General features: G+C 39.3%; 1 protein-coding gene across 9 annotated transcripts in view; it reads right to left on the bottom strand.

Moving 5' to 3' along the window:
- Positions 1-22,115, bottom strand: part of MAP7 (microtubule associated protein 7) — a 158,967-nt gene that overhangs the window by 13,007 nt on the left and 123,845 nt on the right. For 3 of the 9 annotated variants that reach the window (XM_082474641.1, XM_082474633.1, XM_082474636.1), the window contains exons 6-11: positions 20,283-20,393; positions 14,702-14,815; positions 9,783-9,934; positions 3,864-3,979; positions 3,241-3,524; positions 611-821 (exon numbers count right to left, since the gene is read on the bottom strand). In XM_082474641.1, the coding sequence (XP_082330767.1) occupies positions 611-821; positions 3,241-3,524; positions 3,864-3,979; positions 9,783-9,934; positions 14,702-14,815; positions 20,283-20,393 (988 nt within the window). The remainder of the gene's footprint in view (positions 1-610; positions 822-3,240; positions 3,525-3,863; positions 3,980-9,782; positions 9,935-14,701; positions 14,816-20,282; positions 20,394-22,115) is intronic. The other 6 variants (XM_082474635.1, XM_082474634.1, XM_082474639.1 and 3 more) reach the window with 3 other exon arrangements.

Here is a 22,115-nt window from a genome sequence, read left to right as displayed (position 1 = left end):
AGAAGGGGGCCAACTAAGCAAACTGCCCCTGGCATACTGTATGGCAGGCAGTCATGGGGCACTTAACTGTCTCACGCAGCTACCCTCTGAGAGGAATACTATCTGGAAGGAAGAAAACATGAGCTGTTATGCAGCTTTAAGATAATTAGAAAGATAATGAGGAAACATGGAGATGAGAGATATGTTAAATAAAAAATTAAGACTGCACAACTGTACCTCTACTGTGGTTACAATTATGCAAAGCTATGTGTGTATGTATATATTTATGCATGTATATACACCCACACACTGTTCAGAGACTGGAAAGGGTGACCCAAAAAGTACACAATTATTGAAATCTGGTAAGAATATGGATGATTTTTTTTCTTTAAACCTTTCTCCTTCGAAAACAAAACAAAAAACCCCTTCTCCATCAATTTTGTTGTACTGTCATTATAATAAGAAAATGTGGCTTAAAAAAGTCGCTTAGTGCTCAGGGGAACACCAGGGGAGACTAATTCTGAAACAACTAAATAGATTCACCTTCAACACTACTATTACCTCTTTTCTCTGACTGAAGACTTAATCCAAGGTGTCACTAGGGTGTCACTGAGCAGTGTCACTCCTTTACCTTTCGAGCTCTTCCGTCTCCCTCTTCTCCCTTTCCTCCTTCTCCCTCTGCTCTCGGGCCAGCCGCCTCTTCTCAGCTAGCAGCCTCGTGGCCTCTTCTGGGTCAGTGGTGCCCGCAGAGGTCTTCAGAGAAGCGCTGGCAGTCACAGTGGATGATGGGGCCGGAGTGGAGGCTGGAGCGGAGGCTGGTACTGAGGCTGCCTCCGGAGCAGCTGTACAAACAAGTACAAGGAGAAAACCAATTGGAAACAAAAGCCAAAGAACAACACAAAAACTAGCATCCCCCGCACCCCAGGCCTCGAATTCATCGCTATAAAAGAAAAGGGAATGTTTATTACTGCGCGTTCTCACGGTTTCACTGTATTCTATCTGTAACCGGGCAACAGATAACAAAAAGCCGCGTGTGTAAGTGAGACATCCGAAGCTGACACTCTGTCACCAAGCCTTATTTTTATACAAGTTAAATCAGTTAACAACATATATCGAATGTGTACTAAGTATAGAGCCTCATGTTAGGTTCTGTGGGAAGTTATACCCCAGGAAAAAAGATGAGATCTTCCATTTGCCTTTCATTACGTTAAAAAAAAATTCCTTCTCTTTAGTGACTATTCATCACTAGAGGACTCAAGCCTTTCTGTGACCATGCCCCGTGTCCATACCACAAGCCCGGACTCAGGCTGGAAGAGACCAAGGAAGAGGTCTCTTATGTCTACGCAGAGCTGTCTCCAGGTCTGAGGAGGGAGCCAAGAGCCTCTGTGGGAGCCAGCACCTGTGCTCCGTAGACACTGCAGGTCTCCACTGCCAGTTCTCATGCCAACATGCAAGATGAGAGTAGTTCTCTGACCTTATCTGGATTTAGGAAAAGGACCTAGGGGGCTGGTGCCCCCCCGCCATAGGCACCATGGTGAGGTGTGATCCCTGGCACCTGACCGCTCCAGACCCTCCTTTCAAGATCTACATTTCTCCTGCTGCTCCCACAGATTTTTCTTTGCCCTCAGGACACTTTTTGGCCTTTCTCTTCTCCCTCTTTCCATGCAAACAGGTATTGGACTCTTCCATTCCCTTACTATACTATCATTTGTCTTGAGTCACTATTCTTTCTTTGCCCCCCACCCTCTATCTTCAAATTAAGTCTTAAAGAGAAAACTCTTGAATGAAGACAATTTTCAACAAGATACATTGAATTTCTAGTTCCAGGTGATTTTAAACTTCTAAACAGCATCTGGTTAACCTGGTAGAGATGAGATCCACTGGGTCTTTTGGAAAAAATTCTGATCTCTGTCAATCACATACGCTAAGCCAGTGGTCCCCAAACTCCAGTACACACAGGATAACTGCCACTCTATTTTATCTGGCAATCCTGCACAAGAGTCAACAGATGAGCTTAGTATCCTTCAGAGTCCTTGGATCCACCACGTATTCTGATTCAATAGGTCTGAGGTAGGGGCAGGGTTCTACAGTTTGAAACATTATAGATGTGGTTTAAAAATATTTCCATAAATTCTTCGAAAATCCTCCCTTTAAAAGATGGAGGCTAATCCCCCCAACTTGATTGTGAGCTGAAGCTAGTGACTTGCTTCTAATGAATAGTATGACAGAAATCGTGACTTCTGGGACTTCCCTGGTGGCACAGCGGTTGGGAATCTGCCTGCCAGTGCAGGGGACATGGGTTCAGTCCCTGGTCCGGGAGGATCCCACATGCCGCGGAGCAACTAAGCCCCTGTGCCACAACTACGGAGTCTGAGCTCTAGAGCCTGCGAGCCACAACTACTGAGCCCGTGCGCCACAACTACTGAAGCCCGCGTGCCTAGAGCCCGAGCTCCGCAACAAGAGAAGCCACTGCAATGAGAAGTCCGTGCGCTGCAATGAAGAGTAGCCCCCGCTCACCGCAACTAGATGAAGCCCGCGGGCAGCAACAAAGACCCAAAGCAGCCAAAAATAAATGAATAAATTAAAAAAAAAAAAGGAAAGGAAAGAAATCGTGATTTCTGCGTGTGTGACTTCTGAGACTGGGCATAAAAGATACTGTGGGCTCCTCGTGATTCCCTCCCCCAGATCACTCACTCTGCAGGAAGCCAGCAGCGTGGACAGACTGTGAGGACATCCAACAGCCCTATGGAGAGGTTCACGTGTCATGGAACGAAGGCCACCTGCCGACAGCCCTGTGCATGAGCCATCCTCTAACACCCCAGCTAAGCTGCTCCCAAATTCCTGACCCAAGACTGTGTGATATAATAACTGTTTGTTGTTGTTATTAAGCTGCAAAGTTTTGGAATAATTTGTTACACAGCAATAGGATAAATAATAAAATGATTCTGATGCAGGTGCTCTGAATACCACATTTTGTCAAATTGTTGGACTCGGCCAATGAAAGGACTCATAAACCACACCTGATTTAATATGCTGTGGCTCTGACAATAGGCTGTAGGATGGATGATTCTTTCTTTATACATAGGAAAATTATATTCAAGAAAAGTTCCCCAGATTAGCCTTAGAGTAAAATTTCCAAGTGCCCAATAAGGGAAAAAAAGAAAGAAAGAAAAAGCTAAGTCAAAGCAGTGCAGGAGAAAAAGGAAGAGTGAATAAAAAAGCAAGCAACCCACACTCCACCACAAGTCAGTGGATTCCTACCAGGAGCAACCTCTGATTCGACAGGTGTCCCCTCTTCAACTGTGGCTTCTTCTACCTTCACCAAAAGTGCCCTGCCCTTTAGTGAGGGCTCACTGGCAACTTTCTGAGGTTCCTTCTCAGGGTCTTTTCTCTCAGGTTCCACTCTGACTTCTCTCTTGATGGGGCGGATGTTGCCGGGCGAGGGGGGCCGGACCTGAGCAGGGGCAGGTTTGACTGGTCCAGGAGTCATGGAGGATGCTGGTCTGGGGGTGCCAGGCAAATGGGGAAAGGACTTGGATGGGAGCCTGGGCAACAAACAAACAAAGTAAAGAGAAAGGGACACATGAGAACAGGCTTGCCAGAACCTTCCTTTCCCCATACCTCTACCATGTAATAGTCTTGGAACACCAATACGGAAGAGAAATGAAGATATTTAGCTGTGTGAATGTGTCTTTTATGTGGCAAATGCAGAAGTACTCACTTTAGAGGCTCATTCCAGGTTTCTTTTTTCTTTCCTTTGAGGAAAAATATTACTCTTCAAGTGAAGGCCAAACAGTGTGGGGAGAATAGTTTCTTTTCAGAGGACAGAGGCTCTTAATTCTCCAACATGGAACAACCCTGCCAGCCTCTTACATTTCACTTACCAAAGTCGGGAGGAAGCTGGTGATCTGGCTTTGGGATGAGATGGAGATAGAGCCCTTCGGATGCCGGGTGTGAGGTGGAAGGGTATGTTTTCTCTCTCCCTCTCTCTTTTATAGCCCTAAGTTCAGAGGAACACAATAATTAGATTTTTCCATGAGCGGGACAATCACATTCACAGTATTCAACAGTAGAGCTGCAATCCATTGAATGGCTTTTGGGAAAATTTCCAACCTTTGCCATGTATATCCATTCCACCCCAACAAAAGGCCTTTATTAGGCTAAAACTGAACATTATAATTGAATTAACACACTCTGACACTAATAAGAAGGTTCTGGATGTGTGATCTGGACTTATATTTGTAAAAAAACAAAACAAAAACACACTTTGAGAAAGCACCTATACTTTGTATCTAAAGCTACCCGGAGCAAAATTTCTCAGTCTGGTTTAGCCCACACAAATGTCAAAATAAAGGTCACTTTCAACTTATTCCCCCTACCTTTATCTCTTTTAATTCTTAAGCAGTTTTTTTTTTTTTTACTCTGGAACACACTATAGCTCAGTTTATTTTTTTTTAATTTACATGTCTGCTATGTCAGACATTAATTCATTTTTTTCTTTATACTGATGTTATACAAACAAGTCCTTCCTCACTTAGTGTCCTCTTGCCCTTGAAGGAAAAGTCAGGTTCAAGGTGAGGAATTTCAGCTATTTTTAGTCTTCCTCATTAGGGATGAAATGGAAATCTCTGAGGTTGGGCCAAAACATCAGCCCTCCTATGACTGCATACTAGGAATTCAGCCAGAGAGATGACACCTTTCCTAGGTAGAAATGGGCAAAAGGAAACCCAGAAGTGTTCTGATAGTCTCAAGTCAACGAAGACAAAAACAAACAAACAAACAATAAAACCCCCCAAACCGAAACACAAACAAAAACAAACAAAAAGACAATGCACAGGGCAAGGGAGAAAGTACTCATTCCAAGTATCTGAAACACGGCCAACAATGTTCTGGGATGGGAACAGATGCTGGCTGGAGGCACCTGCGTGGATGCCTGTCAGTCCTTCACTCTGTGGGATCCTTGCAGGAAAGCAGACTGAGGGTGCTAGGGAAGGGGCCGAACAACACCTAGCCTCAGGGCCAATAAGCTGGCGTGTACCTTCTTTTCTTTCCTTTTCTGCCTGGCTCAAGCATCACCCCCCTTCTTTCTTCCCTCCCCTTTTGTTCCCTTCAGCATCTCTTCTAATTGCTTCTAGTTTCCTTAGTAGCACCCTAGTTGATGGACTGGGCTATAGGTGGGGGAAAAACATCTCAGTGTCAAATAATACTCAATGTCTCCCCAGAATTTCTAAATAAAACAAATGAAGGATGAGGCAGGAAAGAGCCTCACAGGGTGTGTGCCACCTCTATATCACTTGCAGCTGCATGACCACCCTTTGCCCCCATCTCTGGTAGTAGAAGGCAGGAGGCAGGGTACTGGAGAACAGCTGCAGCGCTTGGGTAGCAGAAACAGCAGCCACCATATGGAACCCTCTTGATAGGTGTACAGGATGGCAATTACGCCTCTGGCAGATCAAGTCCCCAGAGTGGACCGTACAGGGCTCTTCCCGAGGGAGGCTGGGGTTAAGCACCTTGAGTTGCTTTTCTTTCTTTTTCTCAAAACATTTTAATTTGGCTAAAGTCAGATCAAGGAGAGACCTGAATGGGAAAATAAGTCAGGAAAGGTAATTTGTGATGTGGAGGATTTGGGGACTAATGTCATCATCTACGCCTTGATAAGACAGGCATCTGGGAATAAATCTACATTAAAGTGTATAATCCTCAGACTCTTCTTTTTGTTAAAGTGCCACTGAACCAATTCTTTCTTTCTTAAAACTGACCTCCCTTTAATCACCTTTAGGGAGTAGGGGGAACAGGGAGGAGCAGTTTGGAAAAATGCTCAGTATTTGACATAACACCCTTCCAGGCAGGTAGATAGATGCTTTTACCCTCTTAGTTCTTTCAAATGTCTTTCCACTGGTCTTGGACCCAATCACCTATTTGAGTTCCACACATGTAAAGATGCTCCTGATTCTCATCCTGATCTAACAGCCAGTGGTCTGTACAATAATCTTTCCTGTTAACACGTTCCACAAGGCTAAGGTGGAACACACACAGTAAGCCCATGTCAGTGGTCTAGGCAACTTACCAGCAGGACAAAGACTTTACTTTTACAACTAGAGTTAGGTTTAGAATACAAATAACCCACAAGAGAGACAATATAAACAGATATTCAAAGGCAGCACTGTACAAGAGAACAGTGATGATAGAAATGTTCTGCATCTACACTGTCCAAAATGGTAGCCACTAGCCACATCTGGCTATTTGAATTTAGACCTAAATTAATTAAAATTAAATGTTAAGTTTAGTCTCACAAAACATATTTCAAGTGCTCAATAGCAGGCAGTTGAATTTAGATCTAAATTAATTAAAATTTAATAAAATTGAAAAGGAAATTAAGAAAACAATCCCATTTACAACAGCATCAAAAAAAGAATAAAATACTTAGGAATAAACTTAACCAAGGAGGTGGGAGACTTCTACGGTGAAAACTAGAAGGCATTGCTGAAAGAGATTAAAGAAGACACGAATAAATGGGAAGACATCTTAAGTTCACAGAATGGAAGGCTTGTTATTGCTAAGATGTCAATACTATCCCAAACAATCTACAGAATCAATGCAATCCCTATCAAAAGCCAACATCATTTTTTGCAGAAATAGAAAACTCCATCCTAAACTCACATGGAACCTCAAGGGACCCTGAATAAACAATCTTGAAAAAGAAGAACAAAGTTGGAGGTCTCAAACTCTCTGATTTCAGAACATATTACAAATCTATGGTAATCAAAACAGTATGGTACTGGCATAAAGACAGACATATAGACCAATGAAACAGAATAGAGCATCCAGAAATAAACCCTTGTGTATATGGTCAAAGGATCCTTGACAAGAGTGCCAACACCATTCAATGGGGAAAAGACAGTCTTTTCAACAAATGGTGCTGGGAAACTGGATATCCACATGCAAAAGAATGTAGTTGGACCCTTACCTTACACCATATACAAAAATGAACTCAAAATGATTAAAGACCTAAATGTAAGACTTCAAATTATAAAATTCCCAGAAGAAAATGGGAAGCATCATGATACTGGATTTGGTAATAATTTCTTGGATATGACACCAAAAGCACACGCAATGTAAGCAAAAATAAACAAATGGGACTTCAAACTTAAAAACTCCTATGCATCAAAGGGTATAATCAACAGAGTAAGAAGGCGACCTACAGAATGAGAGAAAATATTTGCAAATCATATATCTGATAAGGGATTAATATCCATAATGTATAAATAACTCCAACAACAAAAATTAAAAATAAGATTAAAAAACTAAAGATTAAAAAATGGGCAAAGGACTTGATTAGATATTTCTCCAAAGATGATATACAAATGGCCAACAAACTTATAGAAAGATGCTCAACATCACTGATGATTAGAGAAATGCAAATCAAAACCATAATGAAGTATCATCTCACACCTATCAGGCTACTATTTAAAAAACAAACAAAAAAAACAAAATGAAAAAACAAGTATTGGTGAGGATGTGAAAAAACTGGAAGACCTTGTACCCTGTTGGTTGGAATGTAAGTAAAAGGGTATTGTCACTTTGGAAAACCGTATAGCAGTTATTCAAAAAATTAAAAATAAAATTACCATAAGATCCAACAATTGCGTATATATCCAAAAGAACTGAAGGCAGGATCTTGAAGAGATATCTTCACACCCATGTTTGTAGCAATGCTATTCACAACAGCCAAAAGGAAGAAGCAACTCAAATGTCCATCAACAGATGAACAGATTAACAAAATGTGGTGCGTCTACACATGTACACATGTATGTGTGTGTATATATACACATATAGAAATATATATGTATAGACACACACACACAACGGAGTATTACTAGCCTTAAAAAGAACAGAAATCCTGTCACATGCTACAACGTGGAAGGACAGACCTTAAGGACATTATGCTAAGTGAAATAAGCCAGTCACAAAAAGACAAATACTGTATGATTTCATTTGTATGAGGTATCTAATGTAGTCAAATTCATAGGAAAAGAAAGTAAAATGGTGGTTGCCTGGAGCTGGGGGAGGAGGATGGAACGTTGTTGTTTAGTGGGTATAGTTTCAGTTTTGTAAGATTTAAAAAGTTCTAGAGATTGGTTGCACAACAATGTGAATACACTTAATACTCCTGAACTGCACACTTAAAAACAGTTAAGATGGTATATTTTGTTACATGTTTTTTGTCACAATTAAAAATTGCTTAAAAGAAAATTAAATTTCAAATTTGATCCGTCAGTCTCATTTGCCACATTTTCAAGTGCTCAGCTGAATTCCACAGTGCAGCTCTGGAGTATAAATGATTTGTGAGTCGTTTTCTGGCAGTAGGTATTTGCCTAAATATTTAATTGCAAAGAAGTGAAAAGGCAGCCAATAGATCAAATACAGAAAGAAGGCACTAAAAAGACAAAAAGAAAACCGGTGAGAAAATATAGGTTTTGGATCGTATGATGACAAATCCCTCTCATTTAATCTGTTGGCCAAGGATCAGCTCTCACCTTTCCCTCCTGGAGTGTTAATTTTTGTTTTTATCCATAACAAGGTATTCTTTTCTTTGGTACATGCTTTTCTCTACCCAATAAGTATCCAATGTTTGGGGCCAAAACTGTTCTGCTGAACTATTGCTATTTGTCCACAGCTAGGATCTCTGAGGCACCAAAGTGCTAATGATGGAAGACTTCCCAGACATCAAAGGTAGTTTCACTTCTGGCTTGAAGGGCTGGAGGTCTGACTCAATCATGAATTAAACGTTGACTCCTGAAAGCCTGAAGGGCTTGAAAGAAAACTGCCTGTAGGCAAAGCCATCAAGCTCTCATAACCCTTGAATTATCCTCAAAGGTCTAAGCAAAATCCTTTTAGGTGTTCATCAGCTTTATAAATCTGAATTGCTCTGAGAAGTTAGGATTGAAAAAAATTGTTCCAGCCTTTCATGGGTCATGCTATTGCCATGAGAGAGTGGCAACGAGATCTTCTGGTGGACTGGGGAGTCCTTTAAGACTAAAGTACAACGTCTGAAGACCACAGAACAATGTTTATACATTTCAATGGCTACCAAATAACACACAGTTTAAATAAAACAAAGAAGAAGAAAGATTCTTGGAGACATACAAGTGATCTCATTGCATTTATAGCATGGTGAAAATTAATGTTAGTTCAGCCACCTTGTCAGAAACAACAGGTACAAATTATATTCTTCACTTGCAAACTGTGAGTCTATAACACAGCCCAACAGCCTTTCAAGAATTACTTAGTGAATAACTAGTGTTTTCAATACTTTGTCACTATATTTTAAGACCTGGGCCTTGACACAGATTAGCTAAACAGACAAAAATTCTTTATCTTGCTTTTTAGTGAACCACATTTAGAGTTCAGCCAGCTTCTGGACAGGGTTGGAATAAAATGCAAAGGCAGCAGTCCAGGCCCACTTCCCCTTCAAAGGTTTTCTTACTTTCAAAAATAAAGTATGTTGGCATTGCACTTATTTGTATGGAGGCACCCATATGGCAGTTCAGCCACTCAGACATGCTTGAACAAAGAACAATTTTCATCTTCAAATTCAGATTTTCAGGGGGGAAGCAGAATCCCCAAGTGGGGAGGAAGTGTCAGGACAGGACCACTCAGCCAGCCAGATTCAAGACTGGTGGGACGGATGGGAGGACGGATGCCACCATCGCCTGGCTTACATCCTCACTGCACCTCGAGGCGGTGTCCACTACACACAGAAACAGTGCAGACTCGCCAGGCTGCTCCCAACAGCTACTCACCGCTGTGCCGTGAACAGTCCTCCTTCGCGTGGAGCCCTCCGGTGGTGTTACAAAGAATTTTGGTCGCTCCATCGGATTTCTAGAGTGTGCAGCTTTGTAGGGCATGATGTTGATGGGGCTGCAAGATGCTGAACGAGGACACATGGGGATAACTAGGGTGCAGGTGATTGTTTTACACACAAGAGTGCCAGAGGAGCAGTTGAAGGAAAGCCAAAAGCAGGATCAGGAAAAGGAGCAAAGCGGAGATAGAGAGAAAAGTGGGGAGAAGATGTTATTACCTAAAGGTGTCCAGAACCATCACACTCAACTCTCCTCACGGTCCTATTAGTTTACAGTGTGTCCAAAAGGAGGGCATGTCCGAAGGAAAAATCTGGAATATATAAACTATTTGGCTATTTAAATACTTATTAAAGATATAGATGTAAGCCAATAATTACAGAGAGCAATGGTCTTATAGTCCCATAAACAGATGGTTCTGGTAAAATGCTACATTAGTGACAGATAATTTTAAGATAAGGATTGTTTATAATTAGATTTTTCCTAATAGCTTTAAGATGGAACAAACAGTGGAAAGACAGCAAGTGAGCAAGCAGGCAAGCAAGATACACTGCAATTATTTGGGGAGTAAAATTCAACAACCACTGGGGAAAAAAAGCAACTGAATTTTTAAAATGTTAAATGACCAAGTCTTATCAGGTATTAAGACTTGTTATAAGAATAATAATTTCCAGAAAAAAAATTCTGTAAATGTTTTATCTACTTAAAGGCAAATCAAATGCATGCTTCTGGGTTTTCCCCAAAAGCCAAGGCATTTGATGGTTCATAACAAGCAGCAGAACGTATCGGGAAATGGGATGTCATCATTTAAAACGGTGAAGGGAACATAAATATGTTAGAATTGCCAAAAATAAAGTTGAATCACGAACAGCTGTTGCAGTTTTACTCAAGATGGAAATATTTTTTTGAAAACCACGTAGCTTCTGACCATTCACCTTCAAAGGAACATTATCATTAATCAAGTGATTCTGAGTAACAGTGGGTTTAAAGAAATTCACAGAACACTGCATAGGTATCAAACATGTGGGTACTAATATTCCAAGGTTCATTTTCAGATCTCATCCAGAAATCTTGTTTTCCAGCAAAAAATAAGACAATTAAACATGACTACTGAGGGGAATGATATGTATTTGAACCACGTTATAAAATGACTTTACCCAACCCTAGCCATTGTAGCAATCCTTTAAAGAGACTGTTACGTCAACTGAATATAATAGTATTAATAAATTAAAAACTCAAAAGTTAACAGGACAAATTCAAGGTAATCTCAATTTCAGAATTATAGTTAAAAATTTTTAAGTGCTTTTTTGGTTTAGTCTATAGACAGAAAGTCCATCAGATTGCATCTTTATTCCTGTGTTCTCCTTCATTAAATGCCTTGCAGTATCTTCTGGTTATCACTGAATGGTCAAGGCGGTGAATCGATTGGAAACTGCACTCTCTTCTCCCATCATCTGAAAACAGAACCCTTATTTCTTGGATAAGGTGAAACACTTTGCATTCCCTCAGTTCTCCTTAAAAGGTATATGTCTTACTTCCAAACTGACATAAAGCTTTACCTCAGACCTTAATCGTGAAGGAAGTTTCCTTTGTGCTGTGAAGAAGGAGACCCTCTCCTCATTTGGCTTATTGTGGTCACAGGGAAAACTGTCTGAAAACAACCTTTTCTCAAGTGCCACAACAAAGCATTTGCCCTTCCCAGACAAAGAAAGAATTCATTAAAGCAAACCTCTTCCAAGCCAATCAAATGCCTTTAAAGAAGAACATCCTGGCACAAGGCACTTCTGTGGGATTAATGACTAAGAGAGGCACACACAGCCCAGGGCACAGCCAGAGGCCATTAACTGCCCAAGGATCAAGAAACCCTAGATGACAGCCCTGCTCTGAGGCCATGGGTCTGACACTGAAAAAGGAATGAAGCACAGAAATATGATTTCTTTTCCCTCTAGTGGAAAGTAATAATTTCAGGGGTATCTGTGGAGCACTTCCTTGGAGCACTTCCTGAGACCACCGTGGATGTAAACCAATCTCATCATGCCTCTGGTTCATTCTTTATTACAGTGCTGAGTTAATGTGAAGGAAAGGAAAAAAACATCCTTAAACCTACCTAATGTAGTCCATACAAAAATCCTCAAATTTAATTCTTCAAGAAACATCGTCTGGCTAATTCTAAGGATACTACATTTCATGGGATTCATCGCCGTTCTTAACAGCAACTACGGAAAAACCTGAAACCTTTAAATCAATTATTCTAATAATCTTGCCCTTCTGAAGAAATAGGAAGAGCAATATATGATTGTTGTTGTTTTTTCCCTCCTAGAGTGCCCTCCATATCCCAAAGTAGTTTTATTAAACATAAAATTTCTTTTATGGAAATGTCTTTGAGAAAGCCTTCCACAATATCTGTATTCCTTTCTACTCTTGGTAGCAAGAGTGAATTAATTTAACGTACTCAGGATTTTCTATGTGAAATAATGGCTGCAGAGAAAAGATAATGCAGTTCTAATGCACTCTAGTGGCTAGAGTGCAGCAGAGAGAATAATTACATAGTAGAATAATAACAACATTTATTGAGTGCCTACTACGTGCAGGTACTATTCGAAACATTTTACATGTGTTAACTCATTTAATCCTGAGTTCTAATAATCACATGTATCTTGAATGTATTTTTAAAAATGGGCAAGAAAAAAATCAACCCAAAGCAGTGGTCACAATGAAACATATGAGACTCTGATTTCCAATTTTCAACTGCTCTTATTACTTGTTCTGGGAATTTGCAATCACCAAACACCCTAGGAGTAAGGATGGCTGTTTTGATCTGCTACTGTAACCCTGGCTCTGGATGTAGATCATCCTCTCGCCAATGGCAACTGGATATGAGGTAAACTCAAGGGACGACACTAAAATGGGAAGACAAGAAAAAATAATCAAGGAGAGCAGATGGAAAAATAAAAGTGATGGGAAAAACGTTTTTGAGGAGGTAAGTGTAAGAGACGTTTACATGAATAATTTCAAATGGAAATTTCTAAACATAACAGTTTTGGTTCATTAAACATAAGCTGTTATCAATGCAATAATAGGTAACAATGATCTAAGGAATGTATTAATAAAACAGGCAACTCAAGTAAAGGCTATGTATGCATTGCTTCACACTAAAATACATTACAAAAATGTATCAATTTGTGAAAAGGAGAATGGAAAAGTTGCAAAGTAAAGAAGAGCCAGTTAGCAGATTAAAAAGCACCTTGGTTGAGCATAACAACGAAGGAAGGTGGGAAGCTGGGCAAGTCGAATGGGTGGAAAATGAGGAAATGGTGTTGGAAGAGACTAGAGGAAGAGTGAAAGAATTGACAAGAGTTAGTGATGACAGAAATAGCAAAGAAAGACAATTTTTTAGCTGTGAGGCAGTCCTTTAGTATGAAACAACATACAACGTGGAGGTTCAGAAGCATGAGAACCTTAAACTATTTAGATCCTATGAATTAGGACTGAAAAGCAGTTTTAAAGGTTTTTCAATTAGCTGGACATAAAGAAAAGCTTTCATGACTTACATGAAAGTATGACAAAATGGACATAAAAATAAAGTATCTTGAAATAAACTGTAGTTTTTCCTTCAGAAAAATCTCAGATGCAATGTGACAATTGACAGAGTTACTTTATAGAAAACACAGATCACTGTGGTCCAGCTAGTTGAACGCACAATGGTAGAGAGAGCATCACGAGGGTGCCGAGGATAGAAGCACGTTTAAGATCTAGTCCACCAATTTTCTAAGTGCCTCTGATATAAGTCACTTATTGTCAATCTCTTGTTTTCCACAGGCAGGTGGTCGGAATGCCTGCACTTGCTTTCTTGACTGCCTCCCAGGGGTACTGTGAGAATTCAGGTTGATACTAGCTCATTGGGCACCATGGATGAAAGATATCATGAAACCACCAAGAATTATTATTAAAAAAGAGGGCTAATGAACATGAAGAGGCTTGCAGAGGCAAAGCCTTTTTAAAGGGAGCTTTATGAAGAGGCTATGCAATTTCCCACGTGCCAAAGATGAGGGCTGGTTACATAGATACACCAATTGTGCCCAAAGATATTTGGGAAAGTCAAAATCAACTCACCATGAGAGAGACACTGCCAAAAGCCTAATATGTATTTTTCTTTCCAGCTAGATGTAGACTCTATACTAACTTCTCATTAAACTAATTGGCTCATTCAGGGGTGTTTTATATTTCAAAAAAGTAGAGTTATAACTAATTATAATAACTAGTACTTGGCACATTTTACATATTTTCAAAGTATGTAACAAATAAGAACACTGTAACTAGCCTTCTCCACAACTCTTTATAGAGTTTTCAAAGGGTACTATTCCTCGATTACATATAAAAGCCTAGCCCAGGGAGGATAAGTGACTAGTCCACAGCTACATTATGAAACGCTATGCTTAAATCGGCTTGTGCTTTGAGTTTATCCCCAGGTCCACAAATTAGTATTAGATATTAAATTATTTCTACCTTTGATCATCTGCTCAGATGCAGGGGCAGAAAGAAAGGTGGGTAAGGGATAGGATTTTCTGGTAACACTATGAACAGACAGAAGCCTCTGAAGCCATCTGATCACAGGGAGGGACATCCTTTACCCGCCCGGCATCTGGTGTCCAGATAAGACGCTAAGACGGATGCTCAGAGGAAACAATACCAGGGGCATGAAACCAACACCAACAGACACATTTCCAACGCCATTCCACCGGGAGGAGGAGAAGCACACGATGGGAAAGATTGAGATGGGATTAGATGAAAATGGGCGGCTTAGAGATGCTTCTAAAGGAGGACTTTACCTCACGGAGAAAGTTGCACCTTGACAGTTTTACCTGTATCTCCAGACAAGGCAGCTGTGCTTTTACTTCTGGCCAGGAACGAATGTGTGGGCGTCAGCAATCTGTTAACCACGCTGCTCTCCCATGGGCTGAGCTGCAGGCGGCGAGCTAAACGTCACCACATAAGTGAGATGTTAGAAGCATTCTTTCCAGGGGCGAGGGGGTGCAAGGCATCGCCCCTATCGCTCCCACACGCCGGGCCCTCGAGAGAGAGACCTCGACAGAGACCAGGCTGTCCGGGGAGGGAGCTGGTGGAGAGTCAGGGCGGGAGGGACTCCGCTCAAAGGAGCAGCTATTCCATAAGGTGCCTCTCTTCAAGATGTTAAGTTTGTGGCAGGTTCTGTATTAGTTTTATGGACACAGATTTTGCTAGCCACCCTCCTATGGATCCAACAGGTAACAAAACAGAAGAACCATTTCCAGCAGGTTTGGCATGTATCTCTGAGTCTGTCGAACCCATCTGCCCTCATCAGGACGGGCGGTGAGGAGACGGCACACACCTCAGCCAAAAGGCGTCCTAAGTACCCTGAATGTCAACTTCAACAAAGGCTTTGCCAGCTTAATGCAAGACTGGAAATATGTGAATAGAGAAAAGGTCTCCATTAAATTTTGCTACATCTCCATGAATTGCTACTTGGGCAACTGGGGGAAATTAGATGTAATAAAATGAAAGAGGACTCATGCAAAGTTCTGTACAAGTTTTTCTTTTGACTTTCTCATTCAGCAAGCAAGTTCTTTCAGGTCCCTGGTTTGGCAACAACATAAAAATTCTGATGGAGGATAAGGGTAAAGCTGAAGATAAAATTAAGATAGAAAAGCCAAAATCCAATATAATCATAATGTCAGAAATTACTAGTGGGTGTGTGAAGAATCAAGAAAATAAATTTAAAATGATGCAATGAAGTGGAGTCCCAAATTGTACTTGGGGCTTCGCAAGACCACTGTTAGGAAATGCATGCTAATTATAAATTAATTACTTTGCTTATACTGTTAGCTTCCAGTGATGGTCCATGAAAATATAGAAGCTACTTTCCAAAGATATCAGGAAAGAAGCTTGCAAAATCCTACAAATATCACTAAAATAAAGTGAGCATATACACTTGACCCTTGAACAAGACAGGTTTGAACTGCGCAGCTCGACTTATATGTGGATTTTTCCACATTTTATATTTCCCAATAAATATACAGTTGGCCCTCGGTGTCCACGGATGCAGAACCCGCAGATGCGGAGGGCTCACTATGGAACTTGAGCACCTGAGGATTTGGGTATCTGCGGCGGCTCCTGGAACCAACCCTCTGTGGATACTGAGGGAGGGCTGTATCTCTATTTTAGAATACACTTCCAAGTCGCTTATAAAAGTCTTTCAAACTGTCTAAACCGGACAAGGCCACTTCTGTTCTGACCATAAACAGCAGGTGCAAGTCCTCTGGTCTCTGGAGCAACTGTCCTTATAATAATTTTTTATATATGTTATATTTTAAAGAAACGACTTCTGAATTCTAGGAAATTAGTTTTAGTTAATAGAAGCCATCCGATGTTAAAGGCTGTTGTAGAAAATATCTGCTCCTATTTGAAAGGAAGTACCAATCTCCAATAAGTACCTTAATTATCGGACTTTATTTTAAAAGAGTAGCTATTTTGATCAAGGTGCTGGTGAATTTAAGAATTAGTGAATTCTTTATTAGATTTTCTGTTTATTGGGAGAGTCTTCATGGTTAAATTAAATCTGCTGACAAATAAAAAGATCTGTTATAAAAACTATTGTAATAGTTACACAGTTAGTAGAATGTACAGTAGGATAAGTGTTATTATAAACTATAGTATGGCAGTGTGTGTGTGTGTGTATGTGTATCAACAGCAGAATATAGGCTAACCTAAAATTAGAATACATTCAGAGAATTAAATCAGTGGGAAAAGTGATTAGGATTAAATTAAAATCTTCAACAGAATTGTATTTTCAGTAGATGATAAAGGGAAGAAGAAGTGAATGCTTCCTTTTCTTAGATAAACTCTGTAGGATGACTGGCTTAGAACTGCAGAGATGGTTTATCAATGAAAAGCCATGTCTTTTTTTCCCCTTGATTGAGAAGCTCAATTACTTTATTTCTGTTGGTCTTTAAGGCGTCAACCAAAGAATCTGCCTCAAATGAAGATCATTAAACACCCTCTTTGACTGCTGTTTAAAGCAAATCCAAAGAGATTTGTTTTATATCTTTGGAACTGTGAATGAAAGATTTTGCGAGGAGAAATGTTTCCACTCCTACCACATTCATAACTATGCTGTAAGCAAGAGAGAAATAGATCTCTTCCGTAACTTTTTAGTAAAGGTTAGTACAGGAGAGTTACTTTATTTTTTTATTTTTTATTTTTTTTAACCTAGAGGGGCCTGATCTTGAGATGATAAGCTCCCGAAAGAAAGGTATTAATTCTCATGAAACAACTATAGTATTGATCCTACTTAAGCACTTAAAATGAGATATTGACAATTCCCATAAAAGACCATCTGGTCCAAGGAGGCAACTAAACATTAGAGATATTTGTGCTACCCTGTTCCTTCACAAGCAGGAAATCACTATTCAGTTCCAGATGCAGAAATCAGGCAAGTGTTGCCGCATCCTGACCTAAATGTTCTATGAAATCTTACATTTTTTAATATGATGGCAATTAATTAGATCTAAAACAGGAACAAAAAACCCCTGCTCCGGTCAAACAGAACACATGGGCAGGATTCAGCTTTAGGTCCTCCACCATGTCCTCTAATCTAGATTCTGGGAAAAAAATGTATGAACTAATTTTCAGCAAAGAGTAGCCAATTTCCTTCTTACTTTTTTCAAATGCCCTATTCTTCTTCCTTGAGAAAAAAGCTGGTTAAGCAGGAAGTTTAAGATAATACGCAATACACATTTCTAATGCAAAAATTTCCAGAGGCAATATTCCCTCTGTTGCAGTGATTACAGAAATCTTTGGTAATCAGGGGTTTCCTTTAACTCGGGCATTTTATCAGTTTATGTGACACTATATTCAGGTGTGATGATCAAAATATTTAAAAACTGGTGGGGCAAGGCACCAGTAGAGCTCTACTAGTAGAGCTAGTAGATAACACTCTGTAGGGCCTGGGGAAGCACAGCTCGGGGAAGTGGAGATTTACCAACTGGTATGGAAATATTCCAGCATTTTGAATAACCAGCAGAGCATTCCAGCTGAATGTCAACTTTAATAGTATCAGAGCTTCAATTTAATATCAGCTTTAAGGCCTGTGCTATAGGGCTGAGAAAGCTCAAACAATCTAGTAATGGTGTACACTCTCTATGAGCAGACTGTAAAAGCCTCTAATAATTTGACAAGAATGCTCTCTACTTTGATAATAAAGCATAATCCAATTTAAAAAATAGATAGCAGAAAAGAAATTATACTAACTAAATTACTTAAATCTCTTAATTAGAGAAGTGCAAATGCAGAAGATTTCTATTCTCGTTAAAAAACAGAGCCCTCTCACTGTGCTAGGCTTCTGCCTAACTTAAAAAAAAAAAAAAAAAAAAAAAATTGCTTCCTGGACCACACGGGAGCCCCTGGATGAAGCGGATCTTTCTTCCAGGCTGACCTCGTCAGTTAGACCATAACTGGTTCACAGTTCTTTTGATAAGGGGGCAGGAGACATGGAACCCGTAAATTTAGTGCTCTCCCCCTTATCCTTTTAGTCCAGCTTAGCATTGGGTTTTATAGGCCTGCACCATGATTCAAGGGGCAATTTCCTGGCCCCAGCTATGAACTGCTTATTGAACTGCCCCTGACCCTTAACCTCACCCAAAGGAAGAGTGCATGGAGTCAGGATTGATGTAAGGAAGGACATCCATGAAGGAGAGAACTACAAATGCAGCGCAGCAACAACGTGGGTTGGGGGCTGGTGATCTCTGTTCTAGTCCCTTTTCTCCAGCGATTAACTTGTAGGATATGAAGTCAGACCCTTCACCTCTTAGGGACTCTATTACCCCAACTGAAGCAGATGAGCCAACCAATAAATTTTTCCCAGTTCTAAGATCCAATTACTTAAGAATATCCAATCAGATATTATCATGCAGAGTCTACAAAACATCTTATTTCTAGTTGACACAGCACTGTCAATCCACAGAAGTGTGGATAGTACTCTGTTTGGTTTATTGCCCATCTGCCTACCCCCAACCTTGCCCCAGTTTCGGCTATGGGATTGTAGGAGGCAATAAGCCAAGGTTTAACTGAAAACTTCCGTGAGTCCCAGTTATAGTTTGTCTTAGACCCACGTTCACAAAAATATAAAATTCAAGTGCTAAGTGACCAACTCCAAAGAAAAGATGAACACACAACTGTTGCGAACAGCATGCTATATTTTACGTTATTTTAAGGGAATTGGTTTGAAAATAAAGGCTACTTATGAAAGGAACTTCAATTCATAATACTTTCTCGAACATATAAAAGGCCGTTAATTTGACTACATGTCTAATATCAATGATTTAGGCAAACTAGGTTAAAAAAAATGATTTAGGTTAAAAGGCAAGAATAGGCAGTTGTTCATTTACTGCTTTAAGAGATTAATTATAACATCAACGCATTATATTGTACATAACAATGACACCATAACTTTTATACAATACAAAATATACAAATACACATACACACATATAGAACATGCACACATTATATTCTTTTTAAAGACTATAAACACTTCAAAACCAATCAGTTTCTTAATAAAGCACTCAAAGTAACCACAGTTTGTTACTTTCAAAGAGTATGTGTTTTTATATTGCACAATAATTCTTTGGTTTTTTTCAATTTAAAATCATTTTAGTTATGTAAAACAAGTAGCTTATCTTAAAAGCTTGATTTTTCATTCTATGATACATAAATATATAAAATAAAACTTTCATATTATAAGTAACTCAACATTCATGTACTGTAAATCCATGGGATGAATAAAACTCAAAATTCAAATAAAATGTTAATTGGAGGACTATGAATATTGAAATTTTTAGGAGGCTTAAATAATGATATTCTTGAAGTTAGGCCAAATCCCTTTAAATGAATGGACACCAGAAAACCAGTCACGCACACACAAGAAATGCAGTAAGAAAGGTTTGGTTAAAGCAGAAATAAATTAGCAAAATGAAATCTATCAACATGAATCATTTAAAAAGGTCTTTTAGAAGGTTAAAGCCTGGAATTCCCCAAGTACAGATGAAAAGTCAAAGACAATCTGATTGAAGTGAAATAAATGTTCATAACAAAGATTATTTGCATGTTGGTAGATAAGTGGGTGATTTCTGGAGCTGTAAACTCATGTACTAAAAACTTGAGAGAAGCACCGCTTTCATCACTGCTAAATGCAATCATTCAGCCAAGTTCTAAAATGAGAACCGTTCTTGTCGCAAGGAAAATGCTGCTCAGACGTTTATTGCTTTTTTACTCGGAAGTTTTTTTCTTCCTATTTAAGAAACGTAGGGAAAGCAACTTCAGATGCTTATTTTTATCTGTAAACATCCAGAAAAAAAAAAGCATTAAGGAAATAACAGAACACTTTTTTTGTTTTCCTTTTGACTGTACCTCTATCTGGAGAATTTAGTAAAGTTGCAGATGAAGAGGAGAGCCGCTTGCTAATGACGGGATCAACATGTTTCGAAAGATTCATGGTGGAAACTGACCGCCTGTCTGGATCTAAAACAAATGGAGATAATGCTAATTGACAGCCAGCATGCAGGATTGCAATTTCCTAGTTCACTGATGGCAGGAAAAACTAGGATTGGATGCTTTCAGCTCTATGACTAGATCTTTACTATAGCACAGTTTTCTAAGTGGACATTTTAAAGGTAACTTAAAGGCTAGAAATAATACTCATTTTTCTTATAGGAAAATAAAAATATAAAATAACTATTCAGCTCACCAGTTAGTCAGCTAGGGAAGTTCAAGCATATTGTTATAATACAGCAAATGTAGGAAGACCAAAGGAAAGGCAGCGGAGGGCAACGAAAATAATGGAAGGGGACCGTGGAGCAAAAAAGGGCCCATAAAAGTGAACGCCTTCATAATTTCCCAAAGTGTGAACAGTGGGGTAGTAATAGTGCTAGTAAGCTAGAATGCAAACACTAGAATCTAAAGAATACCAGGTTCTGTGCGTCTGCTGATACCTTTGCTTGTAGAGTCATTTTACCCAGGGCATTAAAGTTCATTATAGAAAAACAGATTAAAAAGAAAGAAAAAGAAACACTTTAGGTGTGGAAAGGATGGCCCCCAGAGCACTTCTTTTTTAAAAGTATACTAATAACCACACCTCTGTGCCTATAACACAGAGTTTAGTGTGGTTTACAGATGTAGAATCAGCCCACAAACTTGCCTAACAAAACTGGCGGCAATGCAAAGAAAATCAGAATTCTTTCTCTTTAAGTTTATTAATAATATTCTTATTGCTGTTGGATAATTTTAGGGTAATTCTTAAAGTTCAAGTCAGAAGAGAAATAATAGCTGTATAAAAGGCAAAAATCAGCTCTGATAGTTTGCTCTCTGTACAGTGGAACTAAGCTATAACCACACTCACTAGCGTAAATCACGTTCCCTGAATAAAACTGCGTATAAGGAAAAGCCTAAAAATCTCATCATTATATTTATGTAGGATGCAGGGAGTTTTTCTGACCTATAATAGCCATATAATAGCCAAAGTTAAAGGGGTTTTGCCATATTTTATTTTATTTTCTATGGTTAGCTTCTTCTAAAACCGAAAACAAAATATTCCTCGTGAGAGAGGCCTTCAAACCCCGTTCCCACTGGTCTAACTAACCCTGGTGGTAAAAATGTTAAAATTTCCCCCACAGAATAACCATTTTGGGCCATTATATACAGTGTGCAGGGGATAAGCAAGTCTTCCACCAACATCAGACATTCCTGTCTTCTACAGGGACTCATCTTTACGGTTGAAGCAATTTAATTAATAAATTTTTTATTTATTGACGTATCCTTGACTTACATGAAGCAATTTAATTATTAAAAGGAAAATAACCAAACATCATTTCTGTTGACTCAAATTTACACTTAACTGATGGGCTCTTAGGGCAATCCTAACAAAGAAAAGATTTAGGGTAAAATGTCAAAAGGAACATCTTAATGATAAAATGTAAGGTTCAAGGGCACAAGGAAGGAAAATGAAAGTCATTTCCAGGAGATCTTATAGCAATACATTTTCTGATATTGCTTTATATGTTAGGCTTCAGTTGGGGGGAAATTGTGTCTACATGCAGGCCTATCATGCATCATTAAAATTATGGAGATATAATACATATTTATATTACTTAACATATAAGAATTTTTACTCTTTTTCTTTTCCTCTCTGAACAAAACACAGATCCACAAAAGGATTTATGAAGAATCGCTTTAAAACGTATAAAA

Source organism: Balaenoptera physalus (genome assembly GCF_965194825.1).
Source record: "Balaenoptera physalus genome assembly, chromosome: 9".
NCBI classification, from domain to species: domain Eukaryota; kingdom Metazoa; phylum Chordata; class Mammalia; order Artiodactyla; family Balaenopteridae; genus Balaenoptera; species Balaenoptera physalus.
The sequence above is the reverse complement of the archived record's forward strand: the minus strand, read 5'-3'. Positions and strand labels throughout refer to the sequence as shown.